At 37.7% G+C, this 18,416-nt stretch overlaps 1 protein-coding gene across 7 annotated transcripts in view; it reads right to left on the bottom strand.

Annotated features, from left to right (window-relative positions):
- Positions 1-2,963: 2,963 nt before the first annotated feature.
- Positions 2,964-18,416, bottom strand: part of MDM2 (MDM2 proto-oncogene) — a 28,655-nt gene continuing 13,202 nt past the window's right edge. For all 7 annotated transcript variants that reach the window (XM_031035264.2, XM_081822040.1, XM_006739989.2 and 4 more), the window contains 5 exons: positions 18,249-18,345; positions 13,108-13,268; positions 10,336-10,491; positions 9,509-9,586; positions 2,964-7,310 (listed from right to left, as the gene is read on the bottom strand). In XM_031035264.2, the coding sequence (XP_030891124.1) occupies positions 6,747-7,310; positions 9,509-9,586; positions 10,336-10,491; positions 13,108-13,268; positions 18,249-18,345 (1,056 nt within the window). In that variant the 3' untranslated portion in view covers positions 2,964-6,746. The remainder of the gene's footprint in view (positions 7,311-9,508; positions 9,587-10,335; positions 10,492-13,107; positions 13,269-18,248; positions 18,346-18,416) is intronic.

Raw genomic sequence — 18,416 nt, 5'->3', positions numbered from 1 at the left:
CTTGAAAGTATGTATCAATATTACAGAAATGATTTCGGTATGCTACAAAGCACATAAACTCGATTTACCATCAAGCCTTATTTTTCAGTCAGACATTCTGAGTCCTAACTTTTCTAAGATACCAATTTTCAAAGGGACATGAACCAAAATCTGAACTGATTCAGCCTTAATGTAAACTCCTTAAGGAAATAATGTTTTTTAAAATCAGAAATTTTATCAAACTTAAAATCATTTAGAGACAAGTAAAGCAATCTCCAAACCAAATCTAAACCAAACCTGAATTTAATACAGAGCACGTTCAGGGTACATATTTTGCAGCAAAGTGCTCAGAAGTAAACTTTGTAGTGAGGGTTTAGTATGATTGAATCTCCACTAACCAAGTGTCCAAAGGGAGAAACCACCATGTACTTCCAACCATACTCAGACCAGAGCCCCAAATCTCCGCTCATGACATCTTTCCTACTATCCTCTTACCCTCTTAGACTGGTGGTTATGCTCCTCAGGTCCTAAGTTCAGGTATAATTCCTTTTATGGAGGAAACAACATGGTAAAGGTTTACAAGATAGAGAAAAGAAGATAGAATGCAGGAGTCAAATTTTAATTAGAAGGCAAGAACCCTGAGTTCAAACCCACCCCACATTCAGTTTCCTTACCGATTAAATGAAGGCCCCTGCTTGACTGATTCTGTGACTATCAAAAGCAGTGGTTTAAGATGCCATTATTTTGATGTCCTTTTTGGTACTTGCCCAGGCAGAGAAAGGATAACTAACACTAGGTGACATAAATATTTTGAAAGCAGCATAATATACCTTATTAAAGACCAGGTCTTTTGTCTCAGATACAAACAGAATTGACCTGAAAACTGAAACACTGGCTAGGTGGAATGAGCATTAATAATAGTTAAGGCATCTCCTGAACTAACACAGCTTTTTATGTACCTATCTAAATTATGATAAATGTTAACATGAGTAAATCTAAATGGAAGGGAGTATTTTAGAGAAACGTTAAGTCCCCACAAGTTAAGTGTTAGTTTGATTTTGGTACTTAATTATCACGTTCAGAGCAGAAGTATTAAAAGCCTCTTAGCATTTTTTAAAGTCTAAGAAATCAATGTTGTGTTTTGTTCCCGAAGCGGATTTGCATTTGTAATGTTTTTAAAACTGTTATAAGAAGTTACCTCTAGCTTTAGAAAGTAAAAATATCTGATACTGGATTGGAAATACCTTTCCTAGGGAATCCAGAAAAAATGAGCACAGCATATTGTCTCATTGCAACAGGGTAAATTGCTTATTAAGAAGTTTGGTTTTTATTCTACAGTGACAATAGTTTATTTTATGACAGATCCTTATATCTTCCTCATGACTTTAGATGGGGGAAAGGGGGAGAAAATGATTATTGAAGAGCCAAAAAAAAAAAAAACAAAAACAAAAACAAACCACCTCACAATACCTAAAATAGAAGTTTAGGGAAAGAGTTGAACTTCATTAGAGACTTTACATTCTATCACTAATAAGCAGATACTCTACTGGCCACAAAACATCTTATCCTACTTTAGCATATGAACTACTCCACAGCCTTTTATAGATGTTTCACAGCTGATTTATAAGTTTTCTCAGTGACTTTCTTCTCTACTATAATTAAGAACTTGCATAAATTGTCTAAGACAAAGTTTATTGGGTAGGGGCCATGACTACCTCTGAATTTAGAATATTCTGGGGTTTTTTTTAAAGATTTTATTATTTATTTGAGAGAGTGTACACGAGTGGGGCGTGGGGGGGAAGGGGGGAGGGTAGACAGAGGGAGAGGGAGAAGCAGGCTCCCTGCTGAGCAGGGAGCCTGATGCAGGGCTCAATCCCAGGACCCCCAGATCACAACCTGAGCTAAAGGCAGACACTTAGCCGACTGAGCCACCCAGGCGCCCCTCCTGATCCTTAATAAGAATATTCATGTAAGCAATGAATATGGTTTCCTTCCATTACCATTACCTTAAAAACAAATATGCAAATGTAACAAAGTCTACATAACTAGACAGAACTGATTACCACCAAATAAAGCCTGGACAAGACCAAATTTACTTATCATTTTATGAGGCAGTAATATTGCAACAACTCTTCAAAACCCAGTCACTCCAGGACAGTTATGATAAATACCCATCCTATTATATATGTTATATCCTAAATCACTTTGTACCATGGGGCAGATGATGGATGAAAAATGTGCCTTCTGATTAAAAAAAAAAAAACCTGCAAACTTCAGAATGCACATTAATGTAGTAAAGGCTTTGAGAAATCATGCAGGAAAGGAATGCATTTTCCAAACATAAGCCAGAGAACTATTTCCTTAAATAGTTTAGCCTAGTACCATCCCTCTGAACTTACATTCCTTGATTACCAAATACATTTTGGAAAATGCTGGTACAGGGAGAAGTCTTTTGTCCCAAGTAATAAATTTTGTGGATTTCAAAGTGTTGTGAGACACAGAACGTAGTTATAAACCAAGATTTGCCTTCTGTAAGAACTGGAAAATTAACAACCCTTAACCCTCATCACTGTAACCCCTGATGTCAAATTTCCAGCAAAGGACAGACTCACGGTTGCCCTCTGAAACACATATACAACAGTTTAAATGAGACACGGCTGAGTACAAAATGGCTAATTTAGAGGTACCAATTTCTAAAAAATGACGAATATCTCAACTTAGTAAGTGGGAAAAGGTTTTCTATTTTCAAGAGAACTCATTATATGCAGGACCCCCTTTGGCAGAAGTTCGATGGAACATTTTAGCTAGACTTCAATATTTGCAGTTCTTTAGAGGGTCCATTACTCCCCACTCCCCCAAAAAGGTAGTTTTAAAATGAACTAAATTTTAAAATATTAGAATAGGGAAAAGAAGTAAAGCAAGTAATTAGTCCATTTTTTTGGATGACAGAATTATGTGGTTTTTTTTCCGACTTCATTTTTGAAAAGAAGTTTTCTATTTCTATTTTTTATAATGAAAGAAAGCAAATGATTTAAAGACTGGAACCTCAAATTTTAGAGGTACCAGTTTACACAGGTAATTGCTACACCTTAACACATTCATTAAACATTTCCCAGAGTTTATGCTGAAATAACACTTATTTAACTTAAGTCAAAGTTAATTTAAAAATTGTTTTCCCTTATGGACCACGGACATGAAGTTTTGAAGGATGAATAATGAAGGATTTCTGGACCAAGATGGGAAGTTTGTGTTTAAACAAGCAAGAGCAGAACTCCCATCACATCTTTGCTCTCTAGCCCAGCAAGCTCTCCCGGGGGGAGTGTTCTGTCCCATTAGAGGTCTACCTACCATTAAAGGATGCCTGCAGAGAACTCCCAGAGTAGCGCTTCCACCTTGTGGTTAGAAAAGTCTTTAACTAAAGAGATTTGGTCTTCTCACTTGCCTCTTAAAAAAGAACAAAATAAATGTGAGAAAAGGTGGAAAAACTTAATACAGAGGGATGTTTTAAGAAAGCTTTACCAATTGTTACAATCCTGATAGCATATCAACTTTTGAAAAACCACTGTTTTGTTAGAATGTTTCTCTTTTGCCTTTGAAGTAATTTTTGCAATTATTGCAATATTGCAGACTCTTTTTTCTGGATATTTTTTTAAAACTGTCTTTTCCTCTTATAAATTTGAGAAAACTACATAGCTGTTTTCTTTGACAATCATCCTTTACTGAATGCCTACTGTCCACACAATGCATTATATTAGGCACCTGGGGGGGGAGGAGATACAAATGGATGTTAGAACCTGCTTTTGGAGAGAAGATCCAAAGCAACATATAAATAAATTTAAGTGTGAACAAAGTACCTCAGAACTGAGACAGTGTAGAAGGGAAAAAAGGTTAATTCAAGGCTAATTCAGCTGCGTTTTGGAGTGGTAATGGTCATAAATGGATACAAGAAAAGTATTAAAAGCTACCATTTATAAGTCTTTACTACCTGCCAGACCCTGTCGTATGTAGGTTCTATAGATTTGTCTCTAATTCTAAGGTCACAAAGCAAGGGCCAGATCTGCTATTTGAATTTAACCCTTCCCACTCCATTAGAACAAAAATAACTCACGAGAGAGGATACAAATGAACTTTGTTGCAACCAAAGGGTTTAAGAGTACAATGGTGAAAACAAAGTAGCTGTTTCTAGAGAAGTCTAAATATCTAAAATGAACACCCAGAACATTTGCAATAATATTCAATAAGAAATAGAATTATTGAAGTTTTTTCTGTATTTAAATCGGGGAACCAACATGAAGCTATCTGTAAATTATCTATAAATGAACCAAAAATGGGAGAGACCAAAGGCAGTGAGGTCAATTTAGGTAGGTTTTACTGTGATCTTGGGAAAAGGCCTAATACAGGGTGTGACCTGGAAAGATGTGAACCAAAATTAACACATAATAGTACTATAATTTAACTGAGAAATGTTTAAATGGAATTCATCTAACATGACAGTAACAAAGATGAGGGAAAAAAGACAAATTTTGCAATTTGGAATGTGAAAGATACTACTGTAATAAGTTGACTTTCTTAGTAGGACATCTAAATATATTTTCAAGCAGATCTGTGGGACTGAAACAGGATGAAAGGAAAATGTCTATCAATTTTTTTTTAAGATTTATTAGAGCATGAGCGAACGGGGGGGGGGGGCGGGGCAGGGGCAGAAGGAGAAGCAGACTCCCCGCTGAGCAGGGAGCCCCGTATATATAGGGCTCAATCCCAGGAGGCCGGGATCATGACCTGAGCCAAAGGCAACCACTTAACCGACTGAGCCACCAGGTGCTCCAATGTCCCTAATTTTTAAAAACATGAATCTTTAAAGAGCTTTAAAAGAGAACAAAAATTTATGTTTTAGGATCATCTCTCTCCTAAAAAAAATCAATTACGGTCTTCTTATCCAAAATATAATTCTAACAATTTTAGTACATCACTTCAAATGTATTACCTATAATAAATTACTGAACATGTGGGGAGTCTCCCATCCGCTTGCACTTGAGACTACTCTTGTTTGTTCTGTTGCTTTTTATTAGTTCCTGTTAACAGTCCATTTTATAATTGAACATATTTAACACTTCTGAGCACCTTATGCGCTGCTGCTTTAATATATTTATCTTTTTAGGGGCGCCTGGGCGGCTCAGTCGTTAAGCATCTGCCTTCGGCTCAGGTCATGATCCTGGGGTCCTGGGATCGAGCCCCACATCGGGCTCTCTGCTCTGGGGAAACCTGCTTCTCCCTCTCCCACTCTCCCTGCTTGTGTTCCCTCTCTCGCTGTGTCTGTCAAAATAAATAAATAAAATATTTTAAAAAAACCTTATTTTTAAAAGCAGTACTTGTAAATGTCAATAATTCCCTACCATACATAAGGGAAGGCTTGCTCTGTATGATAGACAATATGGCCACAAACTTTTAAACGGTATTTTTTTAAGCTGAAGAAACACTTTCTGTAAAGATGAAATCAAACTCCAGTACAAAATCCAAACAGCGAGCAAGTGCAACTACAAACTTTCCACGATGCCATGACAACTTGCAGTTACCACCCTAAACTAACAGAGGTCTACACACTACACGCTAATCAGTACCTTTAAAACCTTCATTAAAAATGAAGGTGAACAAAATGATGCCAACAGCTAACTCTAGTCTGACTTTGGAGCCTACAGACTCCTGCTTTGAAGTCAGCTTCAAGACAGGTCCGAATGCTTTGAGATTCACTCAATAAATTCTTATTGATCACCTATATATCGGTGTCACAATCAATTGGCCTCATGGAATTTAGCTTCAGAGATGATGCAGAGAAATTACAGAAAATTACAACAGGGCTTTTCATGCTGACAAGTAGCAGGGTGGTTAGTCCTAGCTCCCCTCCCTGCCCCAGCTACATCCCTTCCAGAACATTCACCATCATTTGTTGAGAAACCACGTAAGCCAAGCTGCCATGTGATAACACAAGTGAACAGGAAGGAGAAAACAGCATTTCATGGCCCTACTAAGTAAATTTGTAACATCATTCTCTCAGGTGAGTCTTACTCCATGCCTTGCAGGCTCCCTGCTGCATCCAGCTGTCCATTCATAGGTGTACTGTCACAGTGGGCAGCCTTGGCCATTCCAAAATAGAAGCACATTCACACCTGCACCTTTGATTACCCAAGTAGATGATATTCAAGTAGAATTTCTATTTTAACAGAACTCATTATTATAAAAGTTTATAAAATCCAATAATCATTCTAGAAACAATTCTTAATCATTTAATATTTTTATTTGTAAATCAATAAATAAGTATACTAAACCTAAAAATTTAGACAATTTAATGAATAAGCATGGTGAATGAAACTGTCTGCAGATCTGAATGTTTTGTAAGTAGCATAATTACTGCATACCATAACCTGAATGCACATAACTTATATTTAAATGTTATATTTTTTAAAATCAGGTACTTCTCTAAATTTTAAGGAAGTGAAAATCATTTAAAATATGAGGAGTAAGGGGTTAAGATGAGCTATATGTCCAATTTTAATTACATTAAAACCCAAATATAAACAAAAGTGAAATTTTTCTAAAAGAAGTATTTACTATCGCCCCTCCCAGAGTAGGTAAATTACACTACAGAGAAGAAATCTACAGGTACAGATAATTTCTTCCTTTGATATGTGTAAAAAAATAATTTTATGTTGTCTAAATTTTTAGGGTTATATAGTTACAAATATAGAACTCTACTTTTATAGACATGTCCACTAGGGGAAATAAGTTAGCACAATCATTTGAATTGGTTGTCTACATACTGGACAGGGCTTATTCCTTTTCTTTAGCTTCTTTGCACACGTAAAGCATGCCATAAGATGTCCCGTTTTGCCATGAACAATGCAACCATTTTTAGGTCGACCTTGGCAAATCACACAAGGTTCAATGGCATTAAGGGGAAAACTAGATTCCACAATTTCTTCTTTGTCTTGTGTTTCTTCCCTCTCAAACTCTTTGACATCTTCTTGGCTGCTATAAATGATGCTGTTAGAAGTTGATGGCTGGGAATAGTCCTCACTTTCTTGGGATTGGGAGGCTTGTGTGATTTTATCATCATTTTCCTCAGCACATGATTCTCTGGAATCATTCACTACAGTTTTTTTACAATCAGGGACATCAAAGCCCTCTTCTACTTGTGTTGAGTTTTCTAGTTTGGCTTTCTCAGGCATTTTCCCTTTTTCTTCAGGAAGCCAGTTCTCACGAAGGGCCCAACATCTGTTGCAATGAGGTGGAAGAGGAGGATTCATTTCATTGCACGAAGCACACTTCCAATAGTCCTTCAATGAAAAAAGACAGAGTGAGTTTCTGGAACCCTTTAACACAACTAGTCATAGCCAACACTAGCAACTTCAGTATGTCTGAGGTAAAATCTATCACACAGTTCAATTCTCAGCATTTCATGTTTTATATAAAATATCTGACATGTAACAATCTTTCCTCAAGCATGAGATTATAAAGTACATAACTTTTTCAGCCAAACCATGCTAAAGAATTCTAAAACAAAAAATGTATTCACCGTGATCTTAACCACGTCCCAATAAAGTTATCTGTTTAAGGACAAAGCTGGTTCATTTAGTTGAAGCAAGGGTGATACAGCCTTTTATTCTAAAATGAGGCCTGTACTCACTTCACGCCCTTAAAGGTTCAACCTTGGATGCTGTGCCCAATGTCCACCCAATCAATCTAGATGAAGCTACCACCCAATGCGCCATTGACTAAGACTGCCTCAGAAGTGCTCTAAAACCTGGGCTCAACTGAGTGTTCCCTAACTTCATACACAAAGGAAACACTAAAACATTCTTCTCAGCAATCACTGCCAGCTACAATCTGTCATCCTTGTCATTACCCAAAATGTATGCCCCTTACTTACCTCTACTTTCCTGTGTCCTCATCTCTGTAAGTGCTTATTGCTTCTCCCATACCTCAACTTACTTCCCAAACCTTTCCAATGTGGATAATAAACTCCCTTACCATCCCCAGCCTCTTTAACAAACATATCCCTATCCCCCTATCTTAACTGAAGCATGGTTCTTGCCTGAGGACAATGTCCATGTAAAACCTGCCATGAATAACCATTTTCAATTTGCCTCACAAATGACCTAAGAAATTAGCAGTATAAGGATGGAGACGACTTCATTCTCCCACATTAGTGCTTTCAAGTTCTCAACTACCCAACTGATAAAACCAAAGACAAAAGTTCTACAATATGGGAAAGAAAGTGCTTCAAAGAGCCCAATAAATTGCAGGATCTTTGGCATCAAATGAGTCAACTAGTTACTTGAATTATTTTCTAATACAGCAGAAGTTTTTTTTTGAAAATCTTACAATCTCATCTTTTTTGCATTTGGATAATAACTTTTAAACTAGCAAAGGAAAATGAGATTTCCCAAATTAAAAGCAATATTAAGAACAAAAATTAAAGCATTAATATTCAGTTAAAAAAACACAACTTCCAATACCTCAGGAACCCCATGAAGCATGAAATATAAGTATTTTTAAGTCCTGAATTCTTTTATTATTATTTTTTAGAGAGGGCGAGAGAGAATTTTAAGCAGGCTCCACGGTGGGCGTAGGGTCGATGCAGGGATCCACCTCAACAACACTGAGATCACAACCTGAGCCGAAATCAAAAGTTGGACTGACTGAGCCACCCAGGCACCCCTTAGTCCTGAATTCTTTTTTTTTTAAGATTTTCTTTTATTTGAGAGAGAGAGAGCAAGCATACATGTGACCAGGAGTGGGGGGGAAGAGCAGAGGGAGAAGGACAAGCAGATTCCCCCCTGAGCGCTGAGCCTGATGTGGGGCTCAACCTCAAAACCCTAGATAGAGATCATGACCTGAGCCGAAATCAAGAGTTGGGACACTCAACTGACTGAGTCCCCCAGGCACCCCAGTCCTGAATTCTTAAATGGCAAATCCTACCTACCACATTCTCTAGTAATAAACAAGATTGGCAAAATGTTGATAACTGTTAAAGCTGGGTGATAAATACACTAGAAATACATACTACTACCCTCTATGCTGTACATACTTGAAATTTTCGATAAAAAAATTTTCAAAGTTCAAATCCCAACACACACACAAAAAAAACCCTAAAAAATTCAGTAACAGGGGTGCCTGGGTGGCTCAGTCGGTTAAGCATTTGCCTTCGGCGCAGGTCATGATCCCAGAGTCCTGGGATCGAGCCCCGCATCAGGCTCTCTGCTCAGTGGGGAGCGTGCATGTCCCTCTCCCTCTGCTGTTCCCCCTGCTTGTACTCGCTCTCTGTCAAATAAATAAATAAAATCTTAAAAAAAGAAAAACTCAGTAACAGATTCTGACACAACAAATAAAAGAACAAAAATGCTTTAAAACTTTTCTAAACAGATTTTAATTTTATAGAAAGTACTTCATTTTGGGAAGCAGACTAGCTGTATTTTTCTAACCTTAACCTCTATGTTTTCTTAATTCCTTAAAAAAGCAGATGTATACTTACAGCTAAGGAAATTTCAGGATCTTCTTCAAATGAATCTGTATCACTCTCCCCTGCCTGATACACAGTTACTCGATATACCTAATAAAATAAATTCATTAGCATCAATTCATCACCTTTTTTCCTTAACCAGGAAAGCTTCTTCGTGATAAGTCCTAAACGAAAAGCATGTACTACTATATATGAGAAATTCTGAGACAAAGGTCAACTGGAATAAGTGAGTATAAAGGGGGAAAAGTGGAGGACCATGAAATCCTGCCCCACTATGGTTAAAAGGCAACAGACAGGATGTTTAAAATGAGTAAGGCAAAAAATTCAGTATAAGCATTTTTATTTTATAAATATGGAGATATTAAGTAACTGTGAAATAGCAATGTTGAAGGTAGTCACCTCCAGTGACTTTAACTGTGTGCATACTTTACTTTTGTAAAAAGTAAATTAATAATAAAAGAGGGGAATTTTTTTAAATTTATTTTTTAAAGTAAACTCTACCCCCCAATGTGGGGCTTGAACGCATGACCCCAGGATCAAGAGTGGCATGCTCCACCTACTGAGCCAGCCAGGCTCCCCAAAGGGGAATTTTTTAAAAAAACAAGACTATTATAAGAATGTTCATTAAGGAGTATTGACTTTTTGACATTTACAGTTACAGGAATATAAATCAGACAACAAGGAACTACAAAAAGCCTCAAGTCCACATAACAATATTCTAGTTCAAACAAATCAAAAGTCAAAGAGTAAGTGAAATCAGAATACATTATTTCAGTTGTCATCAATGAATACAGAAAATATTAAAGATCTTTAGACTTTAATTAGAGAAATAAAACTACCTCATCATCTTCATCTGAGAGTTCTTGTCCTTCTTCACTAAGACTATAATCTTCTGAATCGAGAGACTCAACTTCAAATTCTACACTGAATTGATCTGAAACTGAATCCTGATCCAACCAATCACCTGAATGTTCACTTACACCAGCATCAAGATCCTAAAATCAGGGGGGAGAAAAAAAAAGTTAAAGTACATTACCTGTTGCCTCTGTAACAGCTTCCTAGCTCATCCCTGCAGTCATATTTACTTCTTAGATCCCCCCTGCACAATGACACTAGATTAAGATTCTGGGTTATTACTACATTAATATTATTTACCCTGTTCAAAATCCCATTAAAGGAAAAAGGCTAAATCCCCTTGACATTCAAGGTTCACACAGGACCGTATTAACATTTTCATCTTCTCTCCAACTAGACACCCCAGTTACTAACTGGCCCTTTACAGGAAAAGTTTGCTAACCCCTGTATTCTAGGGTGCTATGAAGAAAGCAAATTAAAAGCTGTTTTTTAAAGTTTTGGCTAATGTTCAAAAAAGAATGACCCAGAAACTTTTACAATATTGTACATGTAAAAAGCATCAGAAAGATCTTAAATTTTGAAGTCAGAAGTCCCTGGTTTTGCCTGAATTCCAACTGTGGCAATTATGAGATCTTAAACAAGTTATTTAAAACCCTCAAGCTTATCTTTCCCATCTGTAAATGGAATTTGAGGCTCCTGAGATATCATATAAACTGCCTAGTATAGAGCCTAGAATATAGCCTTTAGTTCCTCAACTTATTAAACCCATAAGAAAGATGGAAGGTAAATGCACTTTTCTTTTTCTCAAGAACCCGTATTTTTTTCCATAGCATTTATTAAATGTATTAATTACCTGTTTCATTGTTGATGATGTGTCTCCCCCTGAGGGCAGGGACCATATCTACCTTGACTACCCCTCCACCCCAGTGCCAGACAGAACCTGGCACAGAAAACACCAACAGACCGAATGACTGAAGAACTTGCTCTCCGTGCCATCTAGTGGCCTACAGAAGTAATAACAGCTCTAGTAAATCCTGTATCCACTAAAATCACTGCTTTGGAAGAGAAAAATGTAAACATAGTATGTGTAAGAAGTAACAATACAGAAAAAGTAAGAATAAGTTTACTATCACAACTGATTCAGTCCCTTACACCTTCTAGGAACTATAAAATGATCACTAATATCCAGAATAATGACCATGAGATACTGCCATATCACAAATAAAAGTTCTATTTTTAATAGTATTTTAAAGATAAATGTTTAATGACAAGAAAGATAATATTCCATTTGTCAGGTATTCTTGTTAGCAAAGACCTTTTTTTTTTTTTTTAACCAAACTTCTTTCAATGACATCTCTTTTTTTTTTTTTTTTTTAAAGATTTTATTTATTTGACAGAGAGAGATACAGCGAGAGAGGGAACACAAGCAGCGGGAGTGGGAGAAGCAGGCTTCCCGCGGAGCAGGGAGCCCGATGCGGGGCTCGATCCCAGGACCCTGGGATCATGACCTGAGCCGAAGGCAGACGCTTAATGACTGAGCCACCCAGGCGCCCCTTCAATGACATCTCTTAAGAGTTTTCCTCCTAATGCTTTGGGATTTTGTATCAATAATCAAAAAGTACTAAAATTCTCCCACCATCCATGCAGTAACATACCTATATTCCACAGCCTTAGTATGGAGGCTTAGTATTATCTAGGCCTACGTATGGCAAATGTGTAGCTTAGACTATGCTGACTTACTTAGCTACAATAATAAAGATACTGTTACTCTAAATATTCAAAACAAACCAGCCTTAGAATTCTAAGATATCTAACTGAACCAAATTTGCTTTTCTGTTCCCTTATTTTTTAAAAAGTAAAACAAAAATCCGCAGACCATCCTATACTCCAATTTATTTGAATTTACTATTGGTGCAGTGGCCCACAAAGATTCTCCAATATGTAGGATGACAATAACAACTATTAATATTGGTACTAATTTTACCAACACACCCCACAACTATCTCCCACCCTTCTCTCAAACCTAGGGTTGGGAGTAGAAAAGATTTATATAGTAGTTTTATTTTTATTTCTTTTTAATATTTATTTATTTGACAGAGAAAGAGCACAGGCGGGGTGAGGGGCAGAGGGAGAAGCAGGCTCCCCACTGAAGGGGATCCCAGGACCCTGGGATATTGACCTGAGCTGAAGGCAGCCACTTAACCAACTGAGCCACTAGTAGTTTTATTTGACAGAAAAATTTAGCACTGTGTATAACAGCAATAGCACAGCATATATGTGCATTCTACCCAAATGCTTATTAGGACTTCTAGAACTAGATTTTTTTTTTTTTTTAAAGATTTTATTTATTTATTCATGAGAGAGAGAGAGAGGCAGAGGGAGAAGCAGGCTCCCAAGGAGCAGGAAGCCCGATGCGGGACTCGATCCCAGGACCCTGAGATCATGACCTGAGCCGAAGGCAGACGCTTAACCATCTGAGCCACCCAGGCGCCCTCTAGAACTAGATTTTAAAAACAAGAGTTTTGGGTTTCTTTTTCTTTGAAGATTTTATTTATTCATTTGACAGAGAGAGAGCACAGACAGGGGGAGCAGCAAGCAGAGGAAGGGAGAAGCAGGCTCCCCACAGAGCAGGGAGCCCCATGCGGGCCTCAATCCCAGGACCCTGGGATCACAACCCGAGCCGAAAGCAGATGCTTAACCGACTGAGCCACCCAGGCGCCTCAAGAATCTTGTTTTATTTAAAATGAAAAGATTACCGGATTTGATGGCGTCCCTGTTGATTCACTGCTACTGCTTCTTTCACAACATATCTCCCTTATTACACACAGAGCAAGGCTTTCATCAAAGGAAAGGGAAATACTATCAGATTTGTGGCGCTTTCTCTGCCGTTCACCAGGTAATTCATCTGAATGTTCTTCTGGATACATAAAGAAAGACAAGTCAATTAAAACCCTATACTGTGATTCATGTAGCAAATGAGCTGCCTTGAGTACCTACTTGTACCAAAATTTAATTTCAATGATATTAAACAGAGAAAATAGTCAATTACTACTGTTTCAAAAGTCAACACTTCTATTGGATCAATCCAACTGAGAGCTATGACAGAACACTGTATTTTTTTTAAGTAAGCATTATACCAAATGTGGGGCCTGAACTCATGAACCCAAGATCAAGAGTCACATGCTCTACTGACTGAGCCAGCCAGGGGCCCCCAGAACACTGCATTTTAAAAAAGCTTTTCAAGCTTCTGGGGTGTGTGGTGGGCTCAGTAGGAGAAGCGTGCGACTTCTGATCTCGGGGTCATGAGTATGAGCCCCACGTTGGGTGTAGAGATAACTGATATACATACGTAAATAAACTTAAAAAAAAAAAAAGGCGTTTTAAGCTTCTTTCAGAACGTCATCTACATTAACTCACAATTTAATCCATCTAGAGTTTTCATTAACCAATCAAAATTTGTCAAAAATCATACTTTAGGATATAAGATTTGTTTCTGAAAAGAACCAAAAATGTTTAATTTACTTAGAAGGCTTTTTTTTTTTTTTTAAAGATCCACCTATTTTAGAGAGTGAGCGAGCATGAACGGGCGGGGCAGAGGGAGAGAGAATCTCAAGCAGATTCCATGCTCAGCACGGAGCCCAAAGTAGGGCTCAATCCCACGACCCCGAGACCACAACCTGAGCTAAAACCACAAGTCGGATGCCCAACTGACTGAACCACTTAGAAGGTTTTTTTTTTTTTTTACATTCCAATTTCCTCAGTACCCTGTATTTTCAATAAGGATCAAAAGCAGTGAAAATGGTTTATTTTATTTTAAATAATGAATTATCTCTGACTTAGAATGTTACCAAATCTGTCAGGAACATAAATGAGAGTCCTACCATGTAGTGTATCAAATTCCAAGTGAATTAAAGAGCCAAACACAAAGAATAAAACCATCCAAATACTTGTAAGAGAATATTCTTATAATACTGGGGTAGGGAAGTATGATGTAACACTGCAAAGCCCTCAAGAAAAAGTTTATCAACATTAGACTATGTTAATTAAGGCTTACATGGCAAAATAAAAGTTAAAAAGCAAATGTCAAACTGGAAGAAAATATCTGCAACATACATAAAACAGTTACTATCCATTATATACAAGTCCTCACCAATCAAGTAAAACAAAACTTGATTTAAAATAAAAAAGTCAAGGGACCCCTGGGTGGCTCAGTTGGGTAAGCATCTGCCTTCAGCTCAGGTCATGATCCCGGGCACCTGGGATCGAGTCCCACATCGGGCTCTCTGCTCAGCAGGAGCCTGCCTTTCCCTCTTCCTCTGCCCCCGCTACTCATTCGTGCTCTGTCTCAAATAAATCTTAAAAAAAAAAAAGTCAAAGCTATGAAAAGGCAATTCACAGAATACAAAGAACTAATAAACATATGAAAAAATCTCCTACCTCTTACTGACCAGGGACACGCAACAAGATTAAAATGAGATACCATTTTTCACCCACAAGAATTACAAAATTTAAAATGAGAGTTTCAAGAGATTTGAGAGAAAGGACATTTTTATACACTGTTGGTAGAAATCTAAAATAATACATTCTGTGGGCAATGTCTATCCTAGAGATTGATCGAGAAATACCTGCATAATTACTTAAGGATGTATGTGGCAAGGTGCTCATTGCAGCCTTTTATCTAAGTACCAAACAGGGTTATGGGATTAAATAAACTATAATCCACATGCCTGAAACAGGTACAACTCGCACACCTCTGCTCACTCCATTTCCTTCTCTTGACCTTATTTGCCAGAAGACATCTTTTTCCTCTGAATTGCCCAAACACTCTTATAAGTAATTCTGTGTTGATCTCCACAACTAGATCACAAGTTCTTGATAGAAATTCTTAATCATGTTTATATTCCCTATAAAAGGTGATCTTAGAGCCTAAACCACGCTGATTCATAATTTTTACCTCCATTAAAAATAATATTTGGGGCTTTTTTTGTGACTATTAAAGTATTATATTACTCATTATAGATTAAAAAAACAGGAAATTTTTAAGAATGTAATAATTTGTAGTGCTACCATTGAAACCAATATTGGAAGTTTACTGTAGGGGCGCCTGGGTGGCTCAGTCATTAAGCGTCTGCCTTCAGCTCAGGTCATGATCCCAGGGTCCTGGGATCGAGCCCCGCATCAGGCTCCTTGCTCAGCGGGGAGCCTGCTTCTTCCTCCCCCTCTGCCTGCCGCTCCCCCTGCTTGTGCTGTCAAATAAATAAAATCTTAAAAAAAAAGTTTACTGTAATAATTTTCCAGTTTTCATTTTTTATTTCCTTTTAAAAAACATATCTGAATCATACTAAATGTACAATTTGGGATGGTTTTCTCTTAAATCTTCTTTTACATTATTTTTAATGGCTGCAGAATATGGTGTCCGTGACATAGGTTCATATACTGTTCATCATTTTTAAAGATTTTATTTATTCATTTGAGAGAGAGAGAGAGAGCATGAGCAGGGGGGAGAGGCAGAGGGAGAGAGAGCAGCAGACCCCCACTGAGCAGGCAGCCTGACACAGGGACTGGATCCCAGGAACCAGAGATCATGACCTGAGCCAAAGGCAGATGCTTAACCATCTGAGCCACCCAGGCGCCCCTATACTGTTCCTCATAATTCAATGATTTAGTCCACAAATCTGAGCACCTGCTTACTGTGTCACAGTGCTAGGCCGTGGGTATACAAAAGTGAAGTCAGCCATCATCCCTGCCACCAGAGGAAGTTTAATTTCAAACACCAAGGCAACCGAAACATAATTATTTACAAGCTATAATGCATACTATGGGGAAACAAGCAGGGGGCTAAGGGAAAGAGAGAATTTGCTTTTCTGGCTGATTAGAGACAGCCTCTCTCAGAAGGTCACATTTAAGCAAAAACAGAAAAATGAGGAACTGACCACGTAAGCAGAGATAGGAAGAACTGCTGGCAGAAAAAAACTGTGCAAACACAGGAAGGAGTTTTGACTCGAGGAATCAAATAATCAGCACAGTGGAAACAATAAAGGTAGGCGGAAAAGGCCAAAAACCAGGTTAAAGGTAGGATCATGGCCTTGTAGGCTGAGGTAAAAAGTGTGTCTTTTTTTTTTTTAAAGATTCTTTTTCTTTCTTTCTTTGAGAGAGAGAGAGAGAGAGAGAGAGCAAGGGTGAGTACAAGCCAGGGAGAGAGGGAGAAGCAGACTCCCTGCTGAGCAGGGAGCCCAATGTGGGACTGGATCTCAGGACCCTGGGATCGTGACCTGAACCAAAGGCAGACGTTTAAACAAATGAGCCACCCAAGCGCCCCAAAAAGTGTGGGTTTTACTGAAGTAACAAAAGTGGCTAAGTGGGAAGTGATACAATTCAATTTACCTTTTACCATCTCTTTTGGTACTACATGAAGGAACACAAAGAGCAAGAGTAAGAAAATCAGAACGCTGTTGCTATGGTCAAGAAAAGACAGGGCAATGGTCTGAACCAGAGTGATGACATTTTCTACTATATATGTCTTCAGTTATAAATGATGCTGTAAGGGGCGCCTGGGTGGCTCAGGCGTTAAGCGTCTGCCTTCGGCTCGGGTCGTGATCCCGGAGTCCTGGGATCGAGCCCCGCATCGGGCTCCCTGCTCGGCGGGAAGCCTGTTTCTCCTTCTCCCACTCCCCCTGCTTGTGTTCCCTCTCTCACTGTGTCTCTATCAAATAAATAAAAATCTTTAAAAAAAATAAATAAATAAAAAAATAAATGATGCTGTAATTAGTGTCTCTACATATATAATCTTTGAATTTCTGATTATACCTCTAGAATAGATTTCTAGAAGTACAGTTACTGGAATAATGGTAAGAAATACAAGCCTTTTTATAATTTATAAAGGTTTAACACCAACAACTTATACACCAGTAGTACATCAGTACCAACACACAAGCTAACAAGGATGAGTCAAAAATTCATCTCTGCTAATGTGATAGCCTAGAAAAGACACTTTTGCATTTTTTATTGTCTATAAAGTGAAATCATGAAGATCCATCCACTCCCTCCTCTTATTTATCAGTCATTTGTATTAACTACGAAAAACTTGGGTTTCTGGCCTTCTTGCTATATGGATTTTTAATATTTTAATCAATTTTGGGGAACTTTTTATGTAATAAGGGTATTAACACTGTCGAGTTTAAAGTGACTATCCTTCAAATATAATTTTTTTCATTTATCTTTTAAACTTATTTGGAATTCATTTTGGCATATGGTACAGATAGAACTTGTCTTTTCTTCCCCAAATAACTAACAATTTGTTCCATGCAGTTAACAAAACATCCTCTGTCCTTACCGCCCTCTGCTCTCATGTACACACTAGTCCGGGTTTATCTATTCTATCTCACCGATCTGCTGAACTCCTCTTTCATCTGAATCATACAGTTTTAGTTATTATGACTTTTAATCAGGCAACACAGCCTCCTCCTCCTCCTCTACTATCTTTTCTCTGTAAAAATGTTCTCAGCCATTTTATCTCATCTTCAGTTCCAGAGGTTGTTCACTTTGCTTTTAAACTGAATGGTGTGTTTTATCACTTATTAGAAACAAATATTTTAACTGTTAAGGTAACTAAGGACTAAAATAGAGTTAATACGCTTGTCCTCTATTATCTTGAATAATAGACAGCTAACTATGAACTCCAGTGGGGCCCAGGAAACCGTGCCTGCTATAGTCAACCAGAAAAATGTTGCTAAGAAAGCAATTTTTAAACCAAATAAATCACATAAAAATAAAAATGAAACTCAGAAATTCATCTAAAGCAAAAAAAGCGCACAATTTCATTAAGCCTAAATGCATTAATTTTATTAGAGAATAAACAGTAAAAAGCTGTTTGAAAGTGTCAAATAAGCATATATACCTGTCTCACTAATTGCTCTCCTTCTAGATGAGGTAGATGGTCTAGAAACCAAATCTGAAGATGAAGGTTTCTCTTCCTGCAACTCTTGCACAGGGTCCTAAGCATTCAAGGGGGGCGGGGGGGAACAAAACAAAAACTTTTAACACCAGGAAGCTAACAATAATTGGT

Source organism: Leptonychotes weddellii, chromosome 5, assembly GCF_054177405.1.
Source record: "Leptonychotes weddellii isolate Sample4059 chromosome 5, ASM5417740v2, whole genome shotgun sequence".
Taxonomy (NCBI): domain Eukaryota; kingdom Metazoa; phylum Chordata; class Mammalia; order Carnivora; family Phocidae; genus Leptonychotes; species Leptonychotes weddellii.
This window is presented reverse-complemented; position numbering and strand designations above follow the sequence as displayed.